The sequence below is a fragment of the Pieris napi genome, chromosome 22, assembly GCF_905475465.1.
Source record: "Pieris napi chromosome 22, ilPieNapi1.2, whole genome shotgun sequence".
NCBI classification, from domain to species: Eukaryota; Metazoa; Arthropoda; class Insecta; order Lepidoptera; family Pieridae; genus Pieris; species Pieris napi.
In genome coordinates this window covers 10,100,175-10,125,670 of record NC_062255.1, presented here as the reverse complement: position 1 = coordinate 10,125,670, position 25,496 = coordinate 10,100,175, and the positions used below count along the sequence as shown (strand labels likewise).

Sequence of the window (25,496 nt, the reverse complement as noted above, 5' to 3'; positions counted from 1 at the left end):
AGAAACTATAGAACTTCACAACTCTGATTACGGAATTCGAAACGGTATTAATTACCCATTCGAGCTTCTAACACAATCGCACCGTGAAGTAAAAGGTTAATATAGCAATAATGATGTATCATGGTGACCATTGGAGCGGGGAGCTGGTGATGCGTGACGGGTCGATGGCCGTCACGGTCTGTTGGTGAATAGTTTTCAGACAGCGTGTCTTTCATAGAGCCAGATAACGTATCAAAATATAGAGTGAGAGATTATTTACAAAGTTACATTGTTTATTGTACGCAAGGACTACTTATTTCAATAAATCTTTAAAAACGAACCACAGAGAGGTTTTTATTATTTGCATTGCTTAAAAACCAGGTAATTGCTTTAAGACTGCAACTAGCTTCATTCTTAATCATTAACTTGCAGTTCACAAGAGTATATTCCTAGACTAAACTATCTATTTGCGTAAAACTGTATCAGTGGAGCGGACGCGCAATATCTTCAAGGAAGATACGCTACACAAAATATGTTGGTTAATGTCTTTAATAAAATGTTTCCGTTTCCAACAAATAAAACAGCGTAAATTATTTTTGATGTCATTACTTCAAAGAAATCTGAAATTGTAAATCAAGAAAGTTTTAAGCCATAAATTTAAGGTCGTAATTAAAATCGTTTTTCGTGACTATAAATAGCCAACTCGTGACCGTGCCATCTGACATAATAGGTTGAGACAGCTTTATGTTTTGTTACAAAAAATGACTTAATTTATCCAGACCAATAGGCATTGCGTGGCAGTGGGAACAGTATCCCCAGTACAATAGTTGAATGTACGCAGTCGAAAATTGTTAGGCAGTTTGTGCGTACGCTTTTAATTTTCGCCTGTTTATTTATTTAATATTTAAATTATTTTTAATTTTTTGTTAATTTCGGTACTGAGATTAGTCTTCAAGTTGTACTAAATAACTATTATCTTAATGGAATGTATTAAAGATAAAAAATAAAAACTTTATTCATGACAGAAATATGGTAGTGAAAAAATTTATCCCCATCTCTAGAGTCCCAGTGTTCTGGGTAACTAGATTACAATTATTCCGTGGTACATGGTGGATGTTTAAAACATTAAAAAAAAGTAGTCTTAGTGTTATTATAATTATTTATTTATATTGACGTGATAACGTCTTTAAAATCGTTTTAGTCGGGTGACATGTTCAGAAACTTGTGTCACACCAAAACCTCACGAGCGCGATCGCAGGTATAACGAGAGAGAGACGGACCGATCTCCCGTCTCATCTCGAGCGCTGCCAGTAATTCCGTGAATGTATGAAGAAAAATGTATATCATAGTCGAATAAGTAAACTTGTCATTTTACACCCGAAATTTATCATCAAAAGTGTGAATAAAACGATAGATGTAATTTAAAATTTGAAAAAATTGTTATCTTCATTAATTCCTTACTTCCCAAAAACTTATATCACCAATAAGACGTTATCACGTAAACATCTCGATCGTAAACCTACTTTACAAACAACCAATATTTTTTTTGTATATTAATCGAATCAACTTAATACAGCACCGATTTCATAAATTCGAATAGAATACTTCATTATCTCAGACCAACGTTTAATAAAAATTAAAGTAGGCACTTTTAAATTAAGAACATCCTCACTGATCGAAGCTATACTAGAAATAAGATTATCACAGTCATATATTCGCAAAAAATGTCTTTAACTAAAACATCTAAAACCACTGATTTTTTTAATCGGGTAGGAGGCTCATCTGATGTTAAGTGATATCGCCGCCCATGTATAATCACATTGCCAGAAGGCTCGCAAGAGCGTTGCCGTTGGAAGGCTCTTTTCTTGAAGGACGCTAAGTGGAATTGTACCACATAGCGGTGGTGCACGTGATGGAACGACGTACGTCGATATTGAGCAATATGTATATTGGTCAAGTATTACTGCAGAAATCCTAAGAACTTCGAGGAACTAGACAGGAATTAGCAAAACAAGTAAATTATAGATTCCATATTTCTAAAGTATAGAGGGAGCTGGGAGCACGTTTACGTGCGTTTAGTATAAACGGTACGTAATGATGGTCATTACTTACCACTTAGATTAATTACCTAAAGCTTGCAGTTATGTTTAAACTCGGCATTAAGTAACTTTATAGTTACAATATATTACAAGTCGATTTTTTCGATGTATTAAAGAGGGTATGTTCAAAAGCGAACATGTGTGGGTATACCTGCACATCTATCTCTGTTATATATGTAATTTTTTTTTAAAGATTATTATTTGTCAGTCGACGCTACAGTGGAAAGATCAATTTTAAATATACTTCACGTTGGTCCATCACATGAATTTTAGTTTAATTTTTAATATATTAGTAAAAAAATAATAAAACAAATGAGGTTATACAATTTGTGTTTTGCTCCATACTTTAATTGAATATTAAATTATTAAAAACGAACTTATTTCTTCATTGATACGAAAGGCCGTCTTCTACATAGAAGAGAGCAAGTAGCTTTCTTAAAAGTTTTTCTAACTATGTCAAATATACATATATAATCAACTTAACTGTACTCATTATGATAATAATTAATATGACGTTTTTATGCCTATTATATGGCTGATTGTGCTATGGCTGATGTATTAATCAATCTGAATGTACCACTTTCTTAGCAAATAAACTATTCATTGTTAATATTGAATATGGATACAAAGAATTATCTATGTTTTGAAGGAACAAAGAAAATACTTTTCCATTAGGTATTTTATGACACATAAAGCAATAACAGAGTCATTCGTCACACACAAACATACACCATTCTTGCACGTAGCGATCTGTTCCGCATATCATAAAGTGCATTAATTTATAATATCTATCCCACGATGACCATTCAAGACTAGAGCTAGCTTCGAAAGCCCCTTTTTTTTAAAGAATATTACTCTTCTTTTGAAGAAAATCAGAATTTTAATATGTTATAAATGTGTTTTAAGTGAAAAGTTATGCAAGGGAGGATATTAAGAATATCCATAGCGCAAAATCACCAGCATCATGAGCACACCCCAATTACACACCTTCACATACATTCCCTCAATTTTACGATCACACAACACAGCCAAATTAATTGCTTAGTTAAATATATTGAACAATTTTTATCCTTTTTTCGTATTTGTAATTGTTTAAACCTTTTTGTAAATATTATGTATTCCACCTTTGGCTATGTTTTTATTATAATATGTAGTTTGTTTTTATGTATATTTTTTGTTAGCTGTAGGATTACGAAATAATTAAACCATATTTTTATCAGATAAGCAATGTTCGCCTTGTGGCTTCAGCATGCGACTGTCATCCCTAAGCTTCGAACCCCGACCAATAGACTTTGTCTATGGTACGTAAGAAACCGGCAAGCCTCAGTCAATTCGATAGTCTGTGTCAGGCACAGAAACTTACTTGTCTATTAGAAATGATCATGGAACAGATACAGAAATCTGAGGCTCAGACCAAAAAAGACTGTAGTACTGATTAATAAGTTAGTTATTATCAACTTTTGTTGTGTCGTAAAAGTTTTTCTAACAAACAATTGTTTTATTTCACATATTAAAAATCTTTAATAAGACTATTAAATAACGTAAATCAGTTCATTACTAACCAAAATAGACGCGGTTTTTACATTCTATACATGGTGTGCATAATATTCCCACAGCAATGAAATAAATAATAAAAAGCCGTCCTTACCATGCGGTCGTACTTGGGCACGATTTAATAGCAACGTGTCAATCTCTCGATGACCTTATAAGGGATGTGGAGAAAAAGGGCAAAATGATATGTCAACGACTATGAATAGGAACACCATATACCATAACTTTAATGGACATAGTTAAATATATGTGTTGTGATGATTATAGGTTTTTGTTTGTTGTGGTAATAGTGGTTGGTACTCGGTCGACGCTAGAAAGGCGGATCAAGCCAACTAAAGCAAATTTGTTTGGTTAGTTTAGCTGATGAATAAATAATTTATATTGTAACTGGTATTTTTTTGTGTCTGTTGTTTTCTTCCCAGTTCATAATTATGTATTTATATTAAATCGAAGTAGTTATACATATATTAATAAAATCTAATTGGTGTTTTAAATGAGTTTGTATGTAAATTTTGAAATTTAAAAATCAATGTTGTTGGTTAGATGTTATTTTCTTGATTTGTGTAATATCAATTCTACCATCACTTTTTATTAAATAAATATGATAATATGCTATAGCTCACATTTACAATATGGATTATACACCTAAACTGTTATTTTTTATTAAATAAATGTAATTAATGGCCAAAAATTATTACAGAATGGCAACCACGTAATGGAAAAAGGAAAAGAGGAAGACAGAGCAAGATATGGCAGACTAATATAAAATATAGTCTGCCCATATCTTGCTCTGTAAGTCGAAGTTGTGCCACCTATTCTATAAAGGGAATAGGTGGCACAACTTTGACGACTTCGACTAAGTTAGGTTATGTAACTTAAATAAGAATTAATATATTATATTGGGTAACTGCAATAAAGGCTTAATAATAATAATTTGTAATTAATAAGCTTAGAACATTGAAGATGTTTTTTATTAACTCTACATGTTAATAATATTTCAAATACAGGTTTAACCGAGATGCGTCATATTTAGCCATTTCATACGAAATCTAATATAAGTTTTAGCAACACCTTTAAATATTATTTCAAAATATGGTATTGTAATGGTGCCTTGTTTCAGGGTAAAAAAATTATTGCAGTGTGGTTTCGACGGCCTAGATTACGGCCATGGCCAAAACATATATAATATTATCGTTAAGGAGTTTTTAAGAATGACTTATATTTTCTACTTCGTATGTTTTAATAATATGTTTTGGAATTGTATATTGTGCAATTGTTTTTTATATACATATATGTGCAGCTGTAAGATTACTTATAAATAAATAAAACATGACAATCGAAAAGTTTGGCTACATTAAAACTTATCCCACGTATTAGAACTCCATATGCACTCTACTCAAAGATAATAGAGGTAAACAGACACCGACTCGTTGGTCTCGACAAACAGACAAACGTACTGTTTGCTGTGCTCGGTCACACGGACAATATTTGAACACAATTTGAAGGTATGGACAATTAGCGTGTGTCCAGGAGATTAGTATGAACGTGTCATTTGTTCGTGTACTGGGATTATTTACGGAAAATACTAATATTCTTAAACAATAAAGCAAAAGTATACTTTTATTTCGAAGCTTTAAAAAACACGCTTTATTACCTTAACGTTTACCCAGAAGTTATAGATCACAACCGTTTAGTTCAGGGGGATTAGATTTTTAAGGGAAGCTTTAATGGGAGTGTTTAAGACCATACGTTTTGACAACAATTTTAAGTATCGTAACTTATTATTATGATTATTAATATTTTTGCATGTCTATTTTATATAACTGATTAGCTGATTCTGCTGCTTTAAAAAAAACCAACTTGTACCAATATCTTTGCAAATTAACGATTTATTATTACAATGTAAACTCAATGTAACGATTTTTTTTGTTATAACGAATGATGTTATAAACAGATCACACTGTATGTAACAATCAAGACTTATTAACTATGGACTCATGTATGTGAAAGTACGTTTTTCACTGCTCCACCGCTTGCTGGTTTACATTGTCGTGTCTATTTTTGTATTAATTATTTATATTTGTGTAACTCATACTTTTATTAAAAAAATATTATGTATGTATTTCTTTACATATCTTGTGATGTGTCTGTCATGTTTACTTATTGATAAATAAATAAATACGTAAAAAAATTATAGTGAATGTCGCTGGCGGATACAATCGCTCGGTACAGCTTTTCGAAAGTCTTCGCGTTGCTAGTAAAATAATAGGCATAAAACCCGGTTATCTATACATGGAGACGACCAGTTCTAACTTGGCTTTCAAACTCTCCCATAGACTCAATATGGAGTGACACAGACCCTCTTTGGAATGATATATGAAACTGACTAAATAGCCAATATTTCAAACTAAAAATGTACTTCAATTAAACCGACTTCAATTTGTCAACATTATATACTTGGGATATAGGAAAACTCAGAAATCTGACATATTTCGGAATGACAAATTTATGTAATAATAATATTTAAGTCACGTCAAGGCAAAATACCAACGGCTTGGTCGAGCAGGAGGAGGACCTATAGGAGGTCCTGATTTGTGATATTTACTTCTAGTTCACGATTCCCATAGCTTGAAGGATCTGCTCAACAGCGACATCCCAGCCAGATCCAGCTGCCCACTGAAGTAAACAATTCGACAAGAAAAGAGTGTACCAATTCTTAAAAGGCCGGAATGGCAGCGCGCTAGCGAGCCTTCTGGCAGTGCGAGTGTCCATAGGCGGCGGTATCACTTAACATCAGATGAGCCTCCTGCCCCTTTACCTCTTATTACATAATAAAAAACCATTCAGCCGTAACTTTGGCTTCGCTAGCCTCTGTTTCCGGGTCTCTTTCCAAGAATAGTATTATATACTAAAGTAATAGTAAAGTTAACTAAAGCATCTCTTTTTTGTGCCAAAATGAATAAAGAAAAATAATTTGTTTGAGCTTTCATTACATTATAATGTTATAATCTTCACTACTTTCCGTAAGTATACGTTCATCTTGATAACGGGCCGCACACAAGGTTTTATTTGCTATTCCATGACCGCTGGTACCGCGGCGCCATACTCAATGTTAATCGCAAGACAATACGAAGGGAATAAAAACACAAGGACAAATATCATACCGGTCCCGATACAATGGAATTGATTTTGTAATAAATTCTCGACTAAGATCCCGATTTTCGATTTCAACCCCGGCGCCCGCCTTATGTCTGTCTTATAAAAGCGTATTTTGACAGTTGAGCAGCTTTCAAATCAAAGAATAAGCACCTAAATAAATTATCATTATATAATAAATTTCAAGTTATACTTCTTTTGGCGCGTTAAGGAAAAATTATGAGAGTAAATTTTTACGATGCACGCGCACACCGTCACAAAAAACCGACACCCTAATGTTAGCTACATTCAACATTTTAGTTTTTTCTATTGTTAGAGTAGTTTTTTCTACAAACGTATAATCAGTGTTTTGAAAAGATTTTTATCTTGTTACGCCACAGAAGTATAACTCCTAACGCGTGTACACAAATACACGCACGTTTTTATTATATGATTTCTACTGTGGAAGATGTTATCGTCTGATTAGCCAAAACCAAACACGATACAAAAGAACTTCAAGTTGATTGAAGTCTGAACGCTAATCTGTCAAACAATTTCGCAACAAGAATTCATCTGTTACAATTCCCACTTGAAATCGAAGGAATCGAATCGCGTTAAAATTCCAACGGAGGCGAGAAATGGCGTCCGAGAAAAACATTGTAACACAAAAATGTCAGAGGCAAGAGCAAAACCGTGTCGCTATGTTGGACAACGCACTCAGGGGGCGAGGGACGAATTGAAATGCTTTGTACCCCGCCGATAACATTACCATATAAAAACCATTAAGTTTTTAATTTCCCACTACGGGCGAATCCCTCTTGTAACAGTGTACAAACTGAAAACAGATTTAGATGTTTAAAAAAAGTTATTTACATTATTAATAATTGAATAAACACAAAAACCGATTAAAAAAAAATCATTTACCGTTAATACATTATGAGTAACATAGGAAATACAGTCAAAATCTGTTTTAACGACAAAGAATTACTCATATATGGTCGTAAAAACCGATAGTCGTAACAGCCGATGACGTTGTTATTAAGAACCTATATAATACATAGAATTCAGCCGGGAGCTTTGATTTTGGTCAATATAACCGGTATGTTGTTCTAAACGATGTCGTTTTGACTGAATCAGCCAAATAGTTTTAAGATTTATATCCAGTTGTGCGCAGCCGGAACAGACCGCTATTCATTAGTCACAGTTTTGAGTGCTTTTAAGTAAGAGGTAACTACAAAAGCCTCACCTTTCAGTGTCGCGATTTAGACAAAATATCTACCATTTTTAAAAATCATCAGGATACCAGCCACCAGGGAAAAGACAGAGAGATCACCCTCTTGCACAGTGGGCTAACGAGCTTTAAGAAGGTGAGAAGGGAATATTGGGAGAAACATGCTCAAGATAGAGAGAAATGGAGCCAATTGGAGGAGGCCTCTAATAAGAGGTCCTTGAAAAATAATATTATTTTTCTATAAAACTTAAACAGTGTGTATCATTTGTAAAGATGGATGATAGATTCAAGGAATAAATCAAGCATTATAAATATCTCAAAATCCAATACATAATACAAGGCGTCGCAAGACTATGGGACTTTAAGGGAAAGTACCTTAAATATCGCAGATAGTATATTTTGGTGAAAAACTTTATTTTGAAAAGTATTCCTGCATTCAATGATTTTCTAAAAATTACTAGTCTCGTCTGGGAATCGAACCGACTAGTTGATGTTTGATGCCAATCAAGAGAATGGACAAATAATAATTATAATTTTTAAGTAACATAGTACGCAGACTTAGCGCTAAATCTCATTTCAGAATATTTTTTTTAATATATAATAGGGGGGCAAACGGAACGCCCAAAAAGGGCAATCATCGCAGCCCATAGACATCCATTTTTAGTGGGTGGTGTGAGGTGCCTTTGAGGGAGGTGTACACTGTACACTCGAATTTTGAATAGTTGTAAGTCGTACCTCTCAAGGAAGACCCCCACCAAGAGTCGATTCCACAGTTCGCTAGTTAATAGTCGCTAGAAAATAATAAGAAAATCCTATATCCTTTAAAGAAAATTAATTTCAACATAATTCTCGCGTAAAGCAAAAACAACATTATTGCTTTGTAACAAGCGATTTAGCTTCAAATAACTCTACTGTTACGACAACTGCTCCAAATCAGCATATTAAATGCGGCGATTGTCTTTTTTGGTTTACATAATTCCACATTCCAGCACTAAAAGCTTGATTTAGAGATACCGAAACGATTAAACAATATGGTTACGAAATCTTTAATAGAGAATTTTCATTGTACAGAAATAGCCAGTCACAAAGTCCAAACGATAAAGCTTTATGGATTTACATAAAAGGAGCTGGCCGAAAATGGAATTGAGTACACAGCATTTCCGAGCATATGCATTGTTGCATTCCTGATCCACTTCCAACATATGCATGCGTATAAATATTAAACGCTTGCGCGGTTACTAAAGAGCCATTTGTCTATGGATTTAATCTCATACAAAAACTAACTATATATGTATTAATAAAACTTAGTGTAATTAATTCAATATAATCAAATTTATTTAATAATGAACGTCAATATCAACAAGGAAGATTTAATAGCAGTTCCCAAATCATAGACCTGGCCTGCGATTCTGTAACTCACTTTTCGAACTCACACAGCGGTTTTCGCATCGGCGGTCGCTCTCAAATCAGTCGTGAAGCAGTAATTTTATGATTTGGCATTCTGAAAATGTGGGAGCTTGTAGTTTATTGTTTATCAGAATGCCAAATCATAAAATTACTGCTTCACGACTGATTTGAGAGCGACCGCAGATGCGAAAACCGTTGTGTGAGTTCGAAAAGTGAGTTATAGAATCGCAGGGCAGGCCAGAAGAAGTGGAAAGAGACTCCGCTACACTTATTTATCACCTCTCACAAATATGCAGAGAGAAGAGTTATATTGCACTAAGCTCTGAATAATTAAGAACCATCGTGATGATACAGACACTTACTAATTGTTTTACGAGCTCTAAAACAGAAATAATAAATAGGACTAACTCATTTATCTTACGAAAAAGTTCGTAAGATAAATGAGTTAAATCGTATAAGGCGAACACGGCGGGAGTTATCCCCGATTATGGCAACACTGGTGGGAGACAGGACAATAGCGGATTTATTGTGTGGCCCGCTGAGCTACTTATGTTGTTTCGCACCATCATTTTACTCCCTTGCTTTTTTAACAGAGCAGCAACAATTTGAAAATAAGTAAATATGTGAGGAACATGTATACTAACCTTTTTTTTTAGTATAATAGTTGAATTCTAGGAGTACATTGCCTTCACATATAATTATTTAACTAATGTATACAAAATATTGTAAAACCTATTTTAAAAGAGTAAGTGTGGAGTTTCTTGCCCATTCTTCACCACACGAAACGACCGTTTGGAAGGGGCAACTAGAATCATCTTTATATTTTATTTGACGCTCAAAAGTGCCATCTTAGGTGGTCTAATTGAAATAAATGATTTGACTTGACTTGAAAATTAGCTTTTCTTTAAAAAAAAATTATTTGATTTACCTTAGAAAACGCTATATGAATATATCAGAATGTAGACAATCTTATCTGTGCCCTCCCAAGCCTTTTACCGTATAATGTATTACGTATTAAGTAACATATTTTGTAACATTTATGCCAAATGCTTTTCACCTAACAAATTTTTATTTAATAAAATATAGTTTGTATATTTTTACACCATACACCATCACTATCACATCAGTATTCCTCTTTTTTTATAGAACAGGGTGAAAACGGGCAGGAGGATCATCTGATGTGATACCGCCGCCCTTACGAGGAACAAGATACAAGGTTGTTTATATTTATATTTACGTATTAATAATTTCAGAAACACGTCCTTGGTCTATTAATTTAGAAGGTATCCGGACGTGGCTACTAGAATAACCTAATCACAATATTAGAAATTCAAATTAGCGCATTGATTTATCATCGACCACCTGAATGTAGCTGTCATTCGTGAATTAGTTGCTGCACTTGAGTTTTGCACCAATTTAAATCGATATGCATTTACCAATGTTGCTAAGGGCTTCAAAAAGAGAAATGTCTTTGGAAAAGACAAATCTAATTCAATTTTCTTTTCTCTCACTCGCTCTAAAGTTTGAGTTTCATCTTAGTAAGATTCTGTTCCTAAATTAACTATTGAATGATTCATTCTTATCGCTCTGGTGATATTTTGATAAGAACTGTTGCTGTGTTAATCTTTAATTATTTTCTTTATTCCTACATAATTATATATTTACAGTGTATATTCGCGGATGCTTGGATCCATGCGACTTCTTCAATACGAAGAGTCCCCTAGTGAGATGTGTGAGATATGGCGGGCTACTCGCTTGTGATGAAGTTGCATGGATCTGGTTAGTACTGCGCCTATTTTCACACATATATATCTTTTCTATAACATATATTCATAAGGATATGATTGTCCTTCTTATAACATGTGTAATGTTTGAGAGCAAAATAAACACATTCTTTGGAGTGGCAAAAAGCCTTTTTAACCATCAACCGAAATTCAAATTTAGAACTATTACACTGTATTATTTCTTTAAACGTAATACCCAACACATGAGATGCATGAACTGATATTAAGACTCCAACCGCCCCGGGTTAAACGAAATTAGGTATCCAATGAATTCGCTTAAATAATCTTTAAGGTCCCAGAATTATAACGCGTTGAGGTGTTATTAATCACCATTAAACTTTATTAGCATTGAGCGTGCAGACTCGTAATAATACACGGGAAAGAAAGTTGCAAATGATAAGTTTCATTTGCTCAGTGTTCATTATTAAGACTCGTTACTTTCTTCCCTTTACGTACGCATTTCTATTTACAAACTAGTTTTTCCCAGCGTTATAGGACCCGTGAACATGATATTTTACCTTTATTCTATTCCAGAGTTATTTTTAGAAATCAACCGTCTGTTCATTAGAATAGGAATAGTATATTTAATGAAAAAGAAACTTTTTTTAAAAAACAAATTTTGTCGCCAAATAGAAGGTTCCTATAAGGGCTTCCACATGGAATTGATTAAAGAGAAGTTTTTTACAGTACTTCGTAGTACGAACGAATTACAAATTAAAATACATTGCTTATAAAAATGTGCTAATGATCGTATACGCTAAAAATGCGCCATTCATTGGCAGTGAATGAATACTTCAAAATCTTCTTTGATCTTGATCTTCAAAAAAAATTTTTTAAATTCTTGTAGTCAGTTTTATTACAATATCGAAGTTACAAAAAACATTAAAAAAAGAACGAAGTTAGGTATGGACTTTAGTCTTTGTTGGCAACATAATATAGTTTATTTTTTGTTATCTGTAATTTTTCTATGTTGTATAATTTATTTGTCTATGGTTTTTCACTTCCTTCCGTTTTCCATTCGTTCTTGTAAAAGTGTGCTCAAATAAAGTGGTTAGTGGTGTGTTAATATCTAAAAAATAAGTGTTTTTTTCTACGCCTGACCTCATCTGCAAACAATTAAATACAGTCCACGCTCTACCACTGGAATAAACGTGTGTGTTGGGTATTTACACTAGTGCCCTACATAATGGTCCTTCTATGATGCGCCATCGCCTTGTCTGCACGTGCCGTCTTCGTTAAAGAATTCTCCCGCGAGCCGTCTTCGCCTTTAAGAATTCTCCCGCGAGGGCAGCAAGAAGCTACAACGCAGAACCCAGGACGCAGAGGTATCCGTAGAAAGAAAAAGCATCAACATCAAGTTAGTTACCGACTCATCTTTATTACATACGCCCGCCATCTTTATTACGAAGCCCTCACAAAGTCTTCAACATACTACCAAAGACAAAGAGGAAGGAGCACATCAATCAAACAAACAAGCGAAGCCGGACCGGAAAGAGCGAGTCGATAAACACAATAGCTGTCTGTCAATGTCAACTGCGATTCACTTCCTTCAGTTGGCACCACAGCATACGAGCGCCGAAACCACGAATCACGTACGAGTGTCGAGTGCAACCAGTGTCCAGTAGCCAATCACTGCGCGCCTCACCGTAGCAAACGACGCGGTCGCCGACAACGATTCGTACTGCGCCTAAGCAAGCATCAAGCGTCATTGAACTCCACCATTTTGATTTTAGTAGTAATTACTAATTACTTGTAACAAAATACACATAGTTTTAAGTATTTTTTCGGTTCAAGTGTTAACTAACATTAGGAAAGCTAGCAATATATATTATCCCTATTAGTGAACATGGCCGACACAAAAGTTAATATTGCAAAAAGGGGTTATGCAAAGATGTCTATTACTAAAATTCATAATGCACTATTGTCAGGTGAGTTGCAATCACGCTCGCTAGAACGACTTATAGTTGTAAGAGATAGGGTCGTCAGCGTTTTTCAAGAATATAGCGATGCTTGTATCCAAATATGTGCACAAAATCCTGAAGATCCGGAGGATTTTAGTAAAATCGAAGAAATATACTTCGACATTCTCTCTAATATCGATAAGACAATCAAAAAACACAATTTGAACACTAAAAATGAGACGCTTAACGACTCAGATTGTAAGCAAACTTCGAGCATTAGGTCAAAGCTTCAATTACCTAACGTAGTCATGTCAACATTCACTGGCAAATATACAGAGTATTACTCGTTTATAAACCTTTTCAGCGCAATGATTGACAAAGATGAGTCTCTGTCACCTGTTCAAAAGCTATATTATCTTAAAGGTTTTCTAAGTGACGAGCCAGCAGCTTTAATTAAAAACCTCCCATTAGAGGACGATAGTTATGCTGAAGCAATAAAATTACTTAAAGAGAGATATGATATTAAAACTAAAATCATACACGAACACATACATACACTGTTAGATTTGCAACCCATTACTCGTTCTACTCCTAACACAATCCGTAAACTAATTTCAGACGTTAAACAGACACTCGCAGCTTTAAAAAACCTCGAGGAGCCCGTCGACAGCTGGAGCAGCTTGCTTGTGTGTGTTCTAGTGAGGAAGTTAGACAACCTTACACGCTCTGCATTCCAGATGGAGAGAGACAACAAGTGTTTACCCACAGTAGGGGAGCTTTTAGGTTACCTGGAACGTCGAGCATTGTCATTGGAAAACGACTCCGTTCCCAACAAGCAACCTCAACCCCAACGGTTGACTAGTATTGCAGTAACTGCACCTGCTTCTACCTCCTGCACCTATTGTAAGTCTCCGCACAAGCTTTTCCAATGTCCAAATTTTAAAATGGCAGCACCCACAAAACGTCTAGAGTTTGTATTAGCAAATAAGCTGTGCAAAATATGTCTGTCTTTCCATAAACGCAACTGTAAATATCATTTTAAGTGTGGTGAATGCAAAAAGCCTCATAACACATTACTGCATCAAACAGATCAACAGCCATCGAGCCCATCTGTCAGTTTGTTATCGAGCGCTCCTCGGGGACAAGTGCTTTTGCCTACTGCTAGAGTTAAGCTTATTTCCCAGACAGGCACGATTATTTACGCACGAGCACTATTGGACAGTGCCTCACAAGTATCATTCATCACTGAGAAACTTGCCCTTATATTAGGCAAGGTTCCCGACAACAATGCATCAATTATAATTGGCATTACCAACACTGAGCAAACAGTTAACTTGCAAATAAACCTTGATGTACACTCTATAGTATATCCATATACGGTCAATGTTAATTGTCATATTGTTAAAACGATAACCACAAAGTTGCCTCAAGCACCTATCGACACTTCCAATCTAACATTTCCAGCTAACTGCAATCTAGCTGACGCTACCTTTAATATGCCTGGTGATGTGCATGTATTGTTGGGAGCTGATGTCTTTTTCCAGGCCCTGTTGCCACTCCATGAGTCAATAAGTAACGAGGGTCCTGCAAAAACGGGCTCAACAATCTCCGAGCAACCATCTATAATTCACACATCATTTGGGCACATAGTAGCGGGACGCAGTGCCTATGACACTGCCAACAGTAAGCAGGTTATATCTTTATTTTGTCAGGAGTGTGATAGCAATTTAAATGAGTCATTGAGTGCATTTTGGGACACTGAGCGAGTGTCTGAAATCTTCCCCGAGCAATTGCCTGAACAAGAGTATTGTGAAAAGTTTTTTAATGAGACTACAAAGCTTGACAATAATACATTTCAAGTTTCGATGCCTATTAAAGTCCCGTTACATCAAATAAACTTAGAACTGGGAGAATCATTTCACTTAGCCTATAAACGATTTCTTAATTTGGAAAAGAAATTACATAAAAACACAAACCTTTTCCACGAATACAAAAAGTTTATCGATGAATATATTGAATTAAATCATGGTGAGTACATTAATATGAATAGCTATAATTTATCGAAAGATCCTATTTACTTTCTCCCTCACCATGCTGTAATTAAAGAGAATGCTCGTTCTACAAAATTAAGAGCAGTATTCGATGGCTCAATGCGTACGAACAAAAGAATTTCATTGAACGATCTGTTACTCAATGGCCCTGTAGTACAGAAAGATTTATTAGAAACACTTATAGCTTTCAGATTAGGAACCTTTTTCTTTATCTGCGATATACGTAGGATGTTTAGGTGCATTAGATTAGATCCTAGTCAACGTTCACTTCAAAACATATTATGGCGCGAATCACCAGATGAAGACATCAAGTGCATACAGCTGTCCACTGTCACTTATGGTCTAAAGTCGTCATCTTATTTAGCCACTCGTTGCCTGATTGAACTTGCCAATAGATATAAGGAACAATTTCCATTAGCATCCTCTATTTTAATTAATAACACCTACGTCGACGATGTATTAGTTAATAATAATAACAAGCAAGTACAGTCGACTCTCGATAATTTGACACTCGTTAATTTGAATCTCTCGATAATTTGAATATTTTTTCCGGTCCCTTGAAAAATACTCGATAAATTGAATAAAATCAATGATAATTGGTCCCTTCGGTAATTTGAAGTTGAAAAAGTATTATCTTGCTCGCCAACATGCGATAATTTGAAATCCGGTCTTCCCTACTCTCTATAATTTGAAGCGTTTATCATGCACATACCTGTCGTTTATTTACATACATGCACAGACTTGTCAATTGTTTACATAAATGAGTCACTCACTCAAAAAAACATACAGACTTCTTTTCAAAATAAAAATTTGTGAATAATTGTTAATACATAATAAGAATATAGAAATAATAAGTAACAAATTTTGATCTTATTCTTATTTCCTTCCCCCTCGTGGTTATTCAAACACTTGTTATTTTGAACTCTTGATAATTTGAAATTTATCTCTGGTCCCTTGAGTTTCAAATTATCGAGAGTCGACTGTATTATTAAAAATGCAGACTGAATTAGTAGAGTTACTTGCTCTGGGAGGATTTCAGCTCCACAAGTGGGCTTCCAACTGTGACTCAGTACTCAAAAATGTACAAAATAATAATTTCAACCAAGAAAGCGAGGTTGATTTAAGCAAAACTGAAACATCTGTAAAAACTTTAGGTATTGAATTCGTTATTAATGATGATACCTTTACAAGTTCATGTCCTGAACCTTACACTAGTGTAAATGATAGCAAGAGAGACATACTTAGCTATATTAGTAAGTTCTATGATCCACTAGGGTTAATCGGTCCAATTTTTGTTCGTGCAAAGGTAATCATGCAAAAACTGTGGGCTTCTAATACAGATTGGGACTCTCCTCCCCCACAAGACATACGTCAGATGTGGATAGAATTTGTTAGGGACTTGTCACAGATGGAACCTTTAAGTGTACCTCGATGTGCCATAGCTAATAATTGTGTAGTCATTCAATTATTAGGTTTTGCCGACGCATCCTCAGTTGCATATGGCTGCTGCTTGTATTTGCGTTCTACTGACACACAAGGCAATGTACACATCCAATTGTTATGTTCAAAATCTAGAATTAATCCATTAAATAAAAGCCTTACTACTCCCAGGCTAGAATTAAATGCAGTCTTGCTTCTTACGAAATTAACTGTAAAGGTACTCAATGCATTAAGTGCCAATAATATAAAATGTGATAATACTCACCTATTTTCAGACTCACAAATAGTTTTAGCATGGCTCAAAATAGATTCCGCGAAACTACAGACCTATGTCGCGAATAGAGTAAGAGTAATAACAGAGCTCTCTCATAATTATCACTGGTTATATGTAAATACTGATGAGAATCCTGCAGATTGTCTCAGTAGAGGCCTTCATCCTAATGAACTTAAGGCTAATAACATGTGGTTGTATGGTCCATCCTTCTTACATGATAAAGATTATAAATTTTATTTGAAGTCAGAGATAGTGACACAATTACCCGAACTTAAACAAAACATTACAAGGGCAGTATGTGTCAAAGTAACAGCCATTGATTGTGATATTAATAAAATGACTCGTGTACTTGCCTATATACTTAGATTTTGTACAAATATTAATCCTAACAAAAACAACAAAATTAAAGGATTTTTATCAACCAAAGAGCTAAATAAAGCACTAATGTTAATTATAAATAATGAACAACACATATACTATGCGAGTGATATTAAATCTTTACAAGTTCACAATCGAGTAGATAGCAATTTAAAACCTCTGACACCGTTCATAGATAAAGATGGCATTATAAGAGTAGGCGGACGTTTACAAAACGCATCAATCCCCTACTCTAGCCAACATCCTGCCATATTGCCAAAGGAATCAGTGATAACAGCCTTGATAATTAAAGATGAACACATTAAGCTATTACATGCCAGTCAAAAACTATTATTAAGCTCTATTAGGCAGAGATTTTGGATCATTGATGGTCTAAGAACAATAAAAAAATTTATTCACAAATGTGTAACCTGTTGCAGATTGAAAGCCGCTGCTGCAGCTCAGCTGATGGGTTCCTTGCCTACGCAACGCGTAAACGCGTGCCGCGTCTTTGAAAAAATTGGTATTGACTTCGCTGGGCCAGTTTCGGTAAAAAATAGCCGCATTCGAAAGCCAACTATAGGCAAAGGTTACATTGTATTGTTTGTATGTTTCGTCACTAAAGCTATTCATCTAGAGTTAGCCTCAGATTTGACAACCGATACTTTTCTCGCATGCTTTAAACGATTCATTGCGAGACGAAACCTGCCCAGCGACGTCCACTGTGATAACGGCTCGACGTTCAAAGGGGCAAGGAACCAATTAGATGAACTGTATCGCTTGCACGCTTCTCGAAGTCACCAATGCGAAGTACAATCCTTCGCGGCTGCTAGAGGAATCAATTTCCACTTTATACCTAGTTACAGCCCGATATTTGGTGGACTTTGGGAAAGCGGTGTAAAAAGCGTGAAATATCACTTGAAACGTGTAGTAGGCAAGGCGTTACTCACGTATGAGCAACTCAATACTGTTCTAGTAGAAATAGAGGGCGTTCTTAATTCTAGACCGCTCACCGCAGTTACTGCCGACCCAAATGACCTCAATTACCTCTCTCCAGGTCATTTTCTGACAGGAGCACCTCTTAATTCTTATCCAGAACACAATATGTCAGATACACCAACTAATTTACTTAAATTTTGGTCTATAACCGTAAGTATGAAACAAAACTTTTGGAAATATTGGAGTAAACATTATTTGTGTCTTTTACAAAGCAGGCCCAAATGGCGTGACGTTTCTTCTAACGTAAAAATTGGTAGCTTGGTCATATTACGTAGTGATAATAGTCCTCCTTTGCATTGGCCTATGGCTCGTGTGTCCAATATCTTTCCAGGGAAAGATGGCCAGGTTAGAACTGTCGAAGTTACTCTTTCAAACGGTCATGTTCACAATAGGGCATTATCAAAAATATGTTTGCTACCTATCGATTCATAAAAGTGTTTGATTCTAAAATGTATAATTTTAATATTTAAGTATTCCTATGTCTACACAACCTATGTTGTAAAATTTATGCTGTATTTGTCAATTAAATTTTAAATTGTTCATTTTGAGGGCGCAGCTTATGTTGGCAACATAATATAGTTTATTTTTTGTTATCTGTAATTTTTCTATGTTGTATAATTTATTTGTCTATGGTTTTTCACTTCCTTCCGTTTTCCATTCGTTCTTGTAAAAGTGTGCTCAAATAAAGTGGTTAGTGGTGTGTTAATATCTAAAAAATAAGTGTTTTTTTCTACGCCTGACCTCATCTGCAAACAATTAAATACAGTCCACGCTCTACCACTGGAATAAACGTGTGTGTTGGGTATTTACACTAGTGCCCTACAGTCTTTATATTTGTCTAAGACGACAGCGAAAAAGAATTTGTCAATTCTCAGACAACTACAAGTGACGTTACGCCTTTTTTCAGTCTGACTCCTATTCGCTTGACCGACAAAGTTGGGGCGGTCAGGTCCAGTACTACACAGGCGCGAAGGCTTGCCGAAGGCAGGGGGGAATGGAGAAAGATACGCAACACCAATATCACCATCAGTAATGAAGAACGCGACCAAAGAAGAAGGTTTTTCCACACAGTTCTAAGCCACCTGAACTGCAATTCCACACAAACTAAATTGGCACACAGTGAGTTTGAACGCACCTTCAGTTCACGACAGCTTAAACACACTATATTTTCTAATAGAGAGTTAATGATATATATAGATAGAATGAAACAGCACATGTGCATTCAATAAGAAGCCAGCCGCACCCAGCATTAAATTACCGCCATCCGCCACCTATAAGGGTAATCACGCCAATTGGTGCAACTACATCAATCTCGGTCCATCCCGCATTACCAATTGAATCGGAGACAATTGGATGACCAGGGAACCGTCCGTCATCGTTGGGGAGACAGTCAATTGAAATTAAATTGGAGCAATTGGTAAATGGTTAGTACTCTAACCTGACAAACGTATAGAATATTCTTAATTAAAAACCATTATGAAAAGTCATAAATTATACATGACACTTCAGAAAGAATTCCCACACTGATAACGACATTATTTAGCGATGCGTTTAGTTTTCCAATAAAACACTTGCTATTATAACGAGTAGTTAAGTTTTTTTTTTTTTTAATTTAGAACTCGATGTGAAACTTTTTCTTCTCTGTAGTTTTGCTGATATTTTGTATATTTTCTTCAAACACATTTATTAATTATAAAAGTTCATATCTATAAAAAATGTTCTTAAACCGGTAGAATACGGTAGCCACGTCAAGTTTCCTCAGTTCCGAGTAATAATAACTTACGTGATTGATGATACTCCAACTCAGCCAAATTGTTTATTAAAAAGACTCCGTTAGCAATTAATCACCGCAAATTATATATATTAAATATATACCCATATATAAAGTTGCTCAGCCTATGTGTACAATGAGATAGTCTATGTTCGAGATTCATATTTTTTATTTAATAAATTTTAACTCGGCCGATCGTCACATTTGATTCACTTTTTGTTTTACCTATTGCTAGGTATAATCCAAACGAATTTTGATTTTATTTATTAGTTACGACCTCAATTTTATAATTCATTAGTGTATGTTATTATAGTATCAGTCTAACGATTGACAATTGTGTCTTTCTACGTGTTAAGGATATATCGAGGCGAGGTATGTACTCAGGGCTTATTATTTTAAACTAAAATTGTGTAATAACGGCCACCAAACCGTTCCTTGTGGTAGGCTTAACTTTTTAAATATTTGGATTAATACTTAATGTTATTTAATAATATTGATAAACACAACTGTATCGAACTTATTGTAAATGTTATTTTCAGCTGTTTGTATTAGCTAATTATATATAGTAAGTAAAAAATATCATAATGATATTCCCGTATTTAGTGATCTTCCAGTTCTTGCTAGAAATAAAAAATTTCCGTAATTCACAAGTTACACTTTTGATCTAGAACCATAAGGGTCATAAGAGACGTATGCATAAGAGATTTTTAAATAAGATCCTGTCACATTTTTACCCCATTCATTCTCAAAACATAGTAGTCAACCCATAAACATAAAATTTTTCATTAAAAAACCCAGTCATTTAACCTATAAAAAATTATTTTCAAAAAAACAAATTAATAAATTATCGGAATTTAGCATAAATATGTTCATAATACGAGTTTCTATCACTAAATTAACCTAATAAATTCCGTGTAAGCAATCAAGGAACGACAAGTTTTCATTTGCAAATCTCGATAATAATAATTGGATATAACCAACGGCTGTTTTGTATTAAGATAGGAATTTCTTGTATTAAATTGTATCTGCAGTATTCTAAATAACCTAAGACAAATATATTATACGAAATAATCTAAACATAATTTTATACATTGGCCACTATTTTTTATATATTAGCCATTGCGGAAGTTTTGCATCCTCTGTCTGGACTGAGTCTTGCTTTACATTTTTGTATGCATATATTTTATGTTTATTACCATTTTTTATAAATTTCCTCTTGACTTGAGAGTCTAGCTTGAGACTAGTTATAACCAAGCAAAATTTTAAACGCTTACTTTAAATAACGAATGAATCACCTGGTTAACTTTCAAATAGCGTAATAATTTTACACGGACATAATTATTATCAGATTATCATGCTTTTAGCCGTTAAGTTTTTGTCAAAATTAATACGAAAGACACGCCCTGTGGTAAAAAAATCGTCTAATACACTCACTACAACTTACTTTATCGAATCACCATGGCAATTAGATAGCAGATTGTTGTACATACCTGAAAAAAAAGATAAAATTTACACATTTTTCCAAAAACGTATCACTTATCAAACCCCTAATTATATGCAGTAAGCAATAATAATAACAAATTAACCTAAAAAAGAAAAAAACCTTATATATATACATAATATAAAATGACAGTTAATAAGAAAGTGCGCTAGCCGCCACACTAGAATTCCCTGTGTCGTGGGTAGCTAGTCTCTTCCATTTGACATATTAATAACACTTACAATATTATAATTAAACTACTCTTGCACTAGAAGAATACTTTCCGTTTCAGCCTAGAACAGGTTGAGAAGATGTTTGTGAATGTATTTGGTTATGCACTTCTTGTACTTTACCCTTAATATTTCTTTTTTAGTTTTTTCCTTACTAGGCTTGCCTGGAAGAGATCGCTTGTTAGCGATAAGGCAGCCCGTTGCATATCTTATAATTTGTTTATCTTTTAATGTTATGAAGTAAAAATAAATAAATGTATAAAGTTTTGAATCGTTAGTGAAATTTTTTTAAAGCGGTTTTTAGTGGCTTCTGAATGAGAAAAAGCGTTAATTGTAGAAAGTGTCTATAACCCGAAATTCCTGAATTCGACTCCAGGCATAATAACAGAAACAGGGGTGACGAGAGTTCTATTAGCAGACATAAAACCTACATTCCTACAGTCCCATAAAGTGAGATCAAAGTGCATATAACCATTAGACAAAGTCAAGAATTCGTATAATTCCGCCGCTCTCATCTGCAATTCAGATTATTAACTGGCGGCGATATTTCGGTCCGTATTCAAACGTTACTCAAGTAACGCTCAATCTAATTTTAATCAACTTCAAAGTGAAAATAAATTAATAATAGCGTCATGAAAAATACGCAGTATCATCGGGTGGTGAGGGAAATTCATGGATTTATTAATTGGGAAAATATAAAAATCAGGTAATTTTTTAACTTTACCAAGACTTTTGCTGATACATTCAGCAATAAGACATGTCGAGACGCTGTAAGTATTCTGATATGATTTAAAAAAAAATTGGCAATTTAAAAGACGGATGGTCGTTTTACTTGCTTCGAGAACTAGCAAATTTAAATTTAGAATAATATTTTTACTGACGTTTATAAGTGTACATTACGTTACATACTGAATCTCCGACACTATCGACGTACATATATGTTCGCAGAGTGAATTCACAATAGCGATATTATGTATATTATGTGTTTAATATTATATCCTTTATTTTATTTATTGACAACATTATCGTTTTGGCCTAATATCTAAGAATAATGCATGTAATTCTGTTAAAAAATAATGAATGATTTGGATTTGAAACCAGCAAATGTACATTTGCTGAAACCAGCAAATGTACATATTGTGCACCATTTTTGTACAAATTATCTCATAATTTGACCTGATATGATTCAAATAAAAAATAACATTAAAACTAGCGCATTAGTTCAACAAATTTCATATTGAATATGTTAACAGAAGTTTCATATTATAAACTAGTTTTAAGTTTGATTCGTGATACGGGCATCGGTAATGCGTGGGTTGGGCGACAGTTTATAATTTTGTCAACAATTATCATAAGCTTAGAAACGTTTTGAATTATTTACATATTATATGTGTTTATTTATTATTATTTTAAACAAATCGGTATTTACAAAGTGTGATAAAGTTTCTTATTAAAATATTTTTATACAATTTATAGCTACGATTACCTAGTCATTATGATATAAATTAGACTAAAAGTAACACGTCATCTTATTTATCCAAAACAAATGTAAATAAATAAATAAATCGGTGGCGCTAAAACCATTTTAGGTCTGGGCCTCAGATTTCTCGATCTGTTTCATAATCACTTGTCATTCTAATAGGCAAGTAGGAGAAATTCCATTCTTTTGGTGCCCAGCCAGGGATCGAACCTAAGACTTCAGGGATGAGAGTCGCACGCTGATGCCACTAGGCCAACACGGCTGGACCGATTCTTATGAATTTTTTAATGCATATTCAGTAAGTCTGAGAATCGGCTACTATCTATCTTTCAAATCCCTAAGTGATAAGGGGTGTCCACCCCAAAAAACATGTTTTTATTTATTAGACAATTTTTTTTGTATTGTCTTTGATTAACATAACTCATAACATTAAAAGAAAAATGCTTTTTACCGGATTAAAGTTATGTATTATTATAAATTTACAACTATTTGACATAATTTTAAATTTATCCGACGTTTCGCGTGCTTTACAGCGTGCGTGGTCACGGTGACTGAAGACAAAAGATGAAAATCTCAAAAAGAAAAACAATCCGCGAAAATAGAGGACACCGTGAGCCATTTTTGCCAAAACCCTCCATCTTTTAGTCGATACCAACTCCGGGGAAATAAATACAGATAATGCAACTTTCTCTGCAGCTGTGATACTTTTTGACATTCAACATCTTTTGTCTTCAGTCACCGTGACCACGCACGCTGTAAAGCACGCGAAACGTCGGATAAATTTAAAATTATGTCAAATAGTTGTAAATTTATAATAATACATAACTTTAATCCGGTAAAAAGCATTTTTCTTTTAATTTTTTTTGTTTTTATTTTTTATGATACAGCATACAAAAATATATGCAATCCCTATATCTCCTATAAATAATAAATATGGAAAAACAAACGTTTGCCGGGTCACCTAGTAATACAATAATATAATAGAATATAGGTAAAATTTGTTACTTTATTGCACCTAAAACTTCAACACAGAAAAAAAAATTGAAATCTAGTCTAGAAACATTATCTCAGTTTAACTACTGAAAATGTTTTAAATCTACTTACTTGCCGTAAGTTAGTATGTGATATCAATCTGCGCACGTGCAAAATCGCAGTTGGAAACCAGTTATAAACAGAAGACTTGTAAGGACACTTAACACATAAATCATACTCGCCTCAACATCGTAAGAATAAAATGTATATTTTAAATTCAGAGACACGATCTATTTAACGAATTGTCTTTTATCACAGTATAGACACACACATGTTTATAATCAAATGAAATTAAACACAGCACGCACACTGTTACATTCTTCTTTTGGTGCCTCTCCGTTACTGGAGTTTGGCCGACAGTCTCGTGAAGCGTGTCCCGTTCTGTGACAGACGTTTAAAAAGTATTTAGATGCAGCCTATGCCTGTCAACTCAAAGCAGCAGAAATCGAACTGAACATATGGAGATACGGCATGGATACGGTACAATGTCCTAAATACTGGATTTATTTATAGAACAGGGGCAAACGGGCAGAAGTATCACTTGATGTTAAGTGATACCGCCGCCCATGGAAACTCTCAATGCCACAGACTCGCGAGTGCGTTGCTGGACTTTTAAGAATTGGTACGCTCGTTTCTTGAAAGACCCTCTGTCGAATTAGTTCGGAAGTACTTCACTGGGCAACTGAGTCCACATAGTGGTGGTGCGCGTAAAAAACTCCTTGAACAACTCCTCTGAACACTCTCCGTGGTAATTACGGTAGAAGATGCTGAGTGACCCCACATCTCTACGCAACACCAAGGGATCAAACCGCTCGGAAAGGGACTGGTCGTCGACGATTCGAACCGCTCTTCATTGAATACAGTCAAATGGAAGGAGCTGGTACCCAGAGGTAAGAAAACAGTACTCAACGTTGGGCCGAAATTGCGCTTTATAAATTAAGTCTAAAATGAGATCCTTTAGTAACTATCATACTCTACAACTTTCGATTGTTACTCATCTTCGCAGAATTGCTATACTTAATACTTTGATAAGAACACGGTGTTTCATCTAACACAAATGACCGGCACCAATTTATAAATAAACAATTCAACATAATCAGAAATGACACCATGTGTTCATCAAGCGCGGCTTTCTTTGTCATTGTACACCTTTCCGCTGAGCCCACGTAACCCTATACTTTATTGGACGGCAAAGTTTCAACAATATCTTATTCTGTCAACGCTGTTAATATATAATTAGGTTCTCACAGGTATATCTGCTTCTAACTTGAAGTTTTCAGTTATGAAACAGGAAA

The 25,496-nt window shown here is 34.5% G+C and overlaps 2 protein-coding genes across 4 annotated transcripts in view; one reads left to right on the top strand and one right to left on the bottom strand.

Moving 5' to 3' along the window:
- The window catches only part of LOC125060736 (bone morphogenetic protein receptor type-1B), a 111,689-nt gene that overhangs the window by 43,523 nt on the left and 42,670 nt on the right, over positions 1-25,496 (bottom strand). The gene's annotated exons all lie outside the window — the stretch shown is intronic.
- Positions 12,800-18,914, top strand: LOC125060735. 3 transcript variants are annotated; one of them, XM_047665761.1, is made up of 2 exons: positions 12,800-14,770; positions 17,650-18,914. In XM_047665761.1, exons 1-2 carry the CDS (start codon positions 13,033-13,035, stop codon positions 17,652-17,654), a joined length of 1,743 nt encoding a protein of 580 aa, XP_047521717.1. In that variant the 5' UTR covers positions 12,800-13,032; the 3' UTR covers positions 17,655-18,914. The 3 variants fall into 3 exon arrangements, with proteins under 3 accessions (XP_047521717.1, XP_047521715.1, XP_047521718.1); XM_047665759.1 differs by having other exon boundaries at positions 12,805-14,778; XM_047665762.1 differs by lacking the exon at positions 17,650-18,914 and having other exon boundaries at positions 12,814-13,990; positions 14,632-14,778.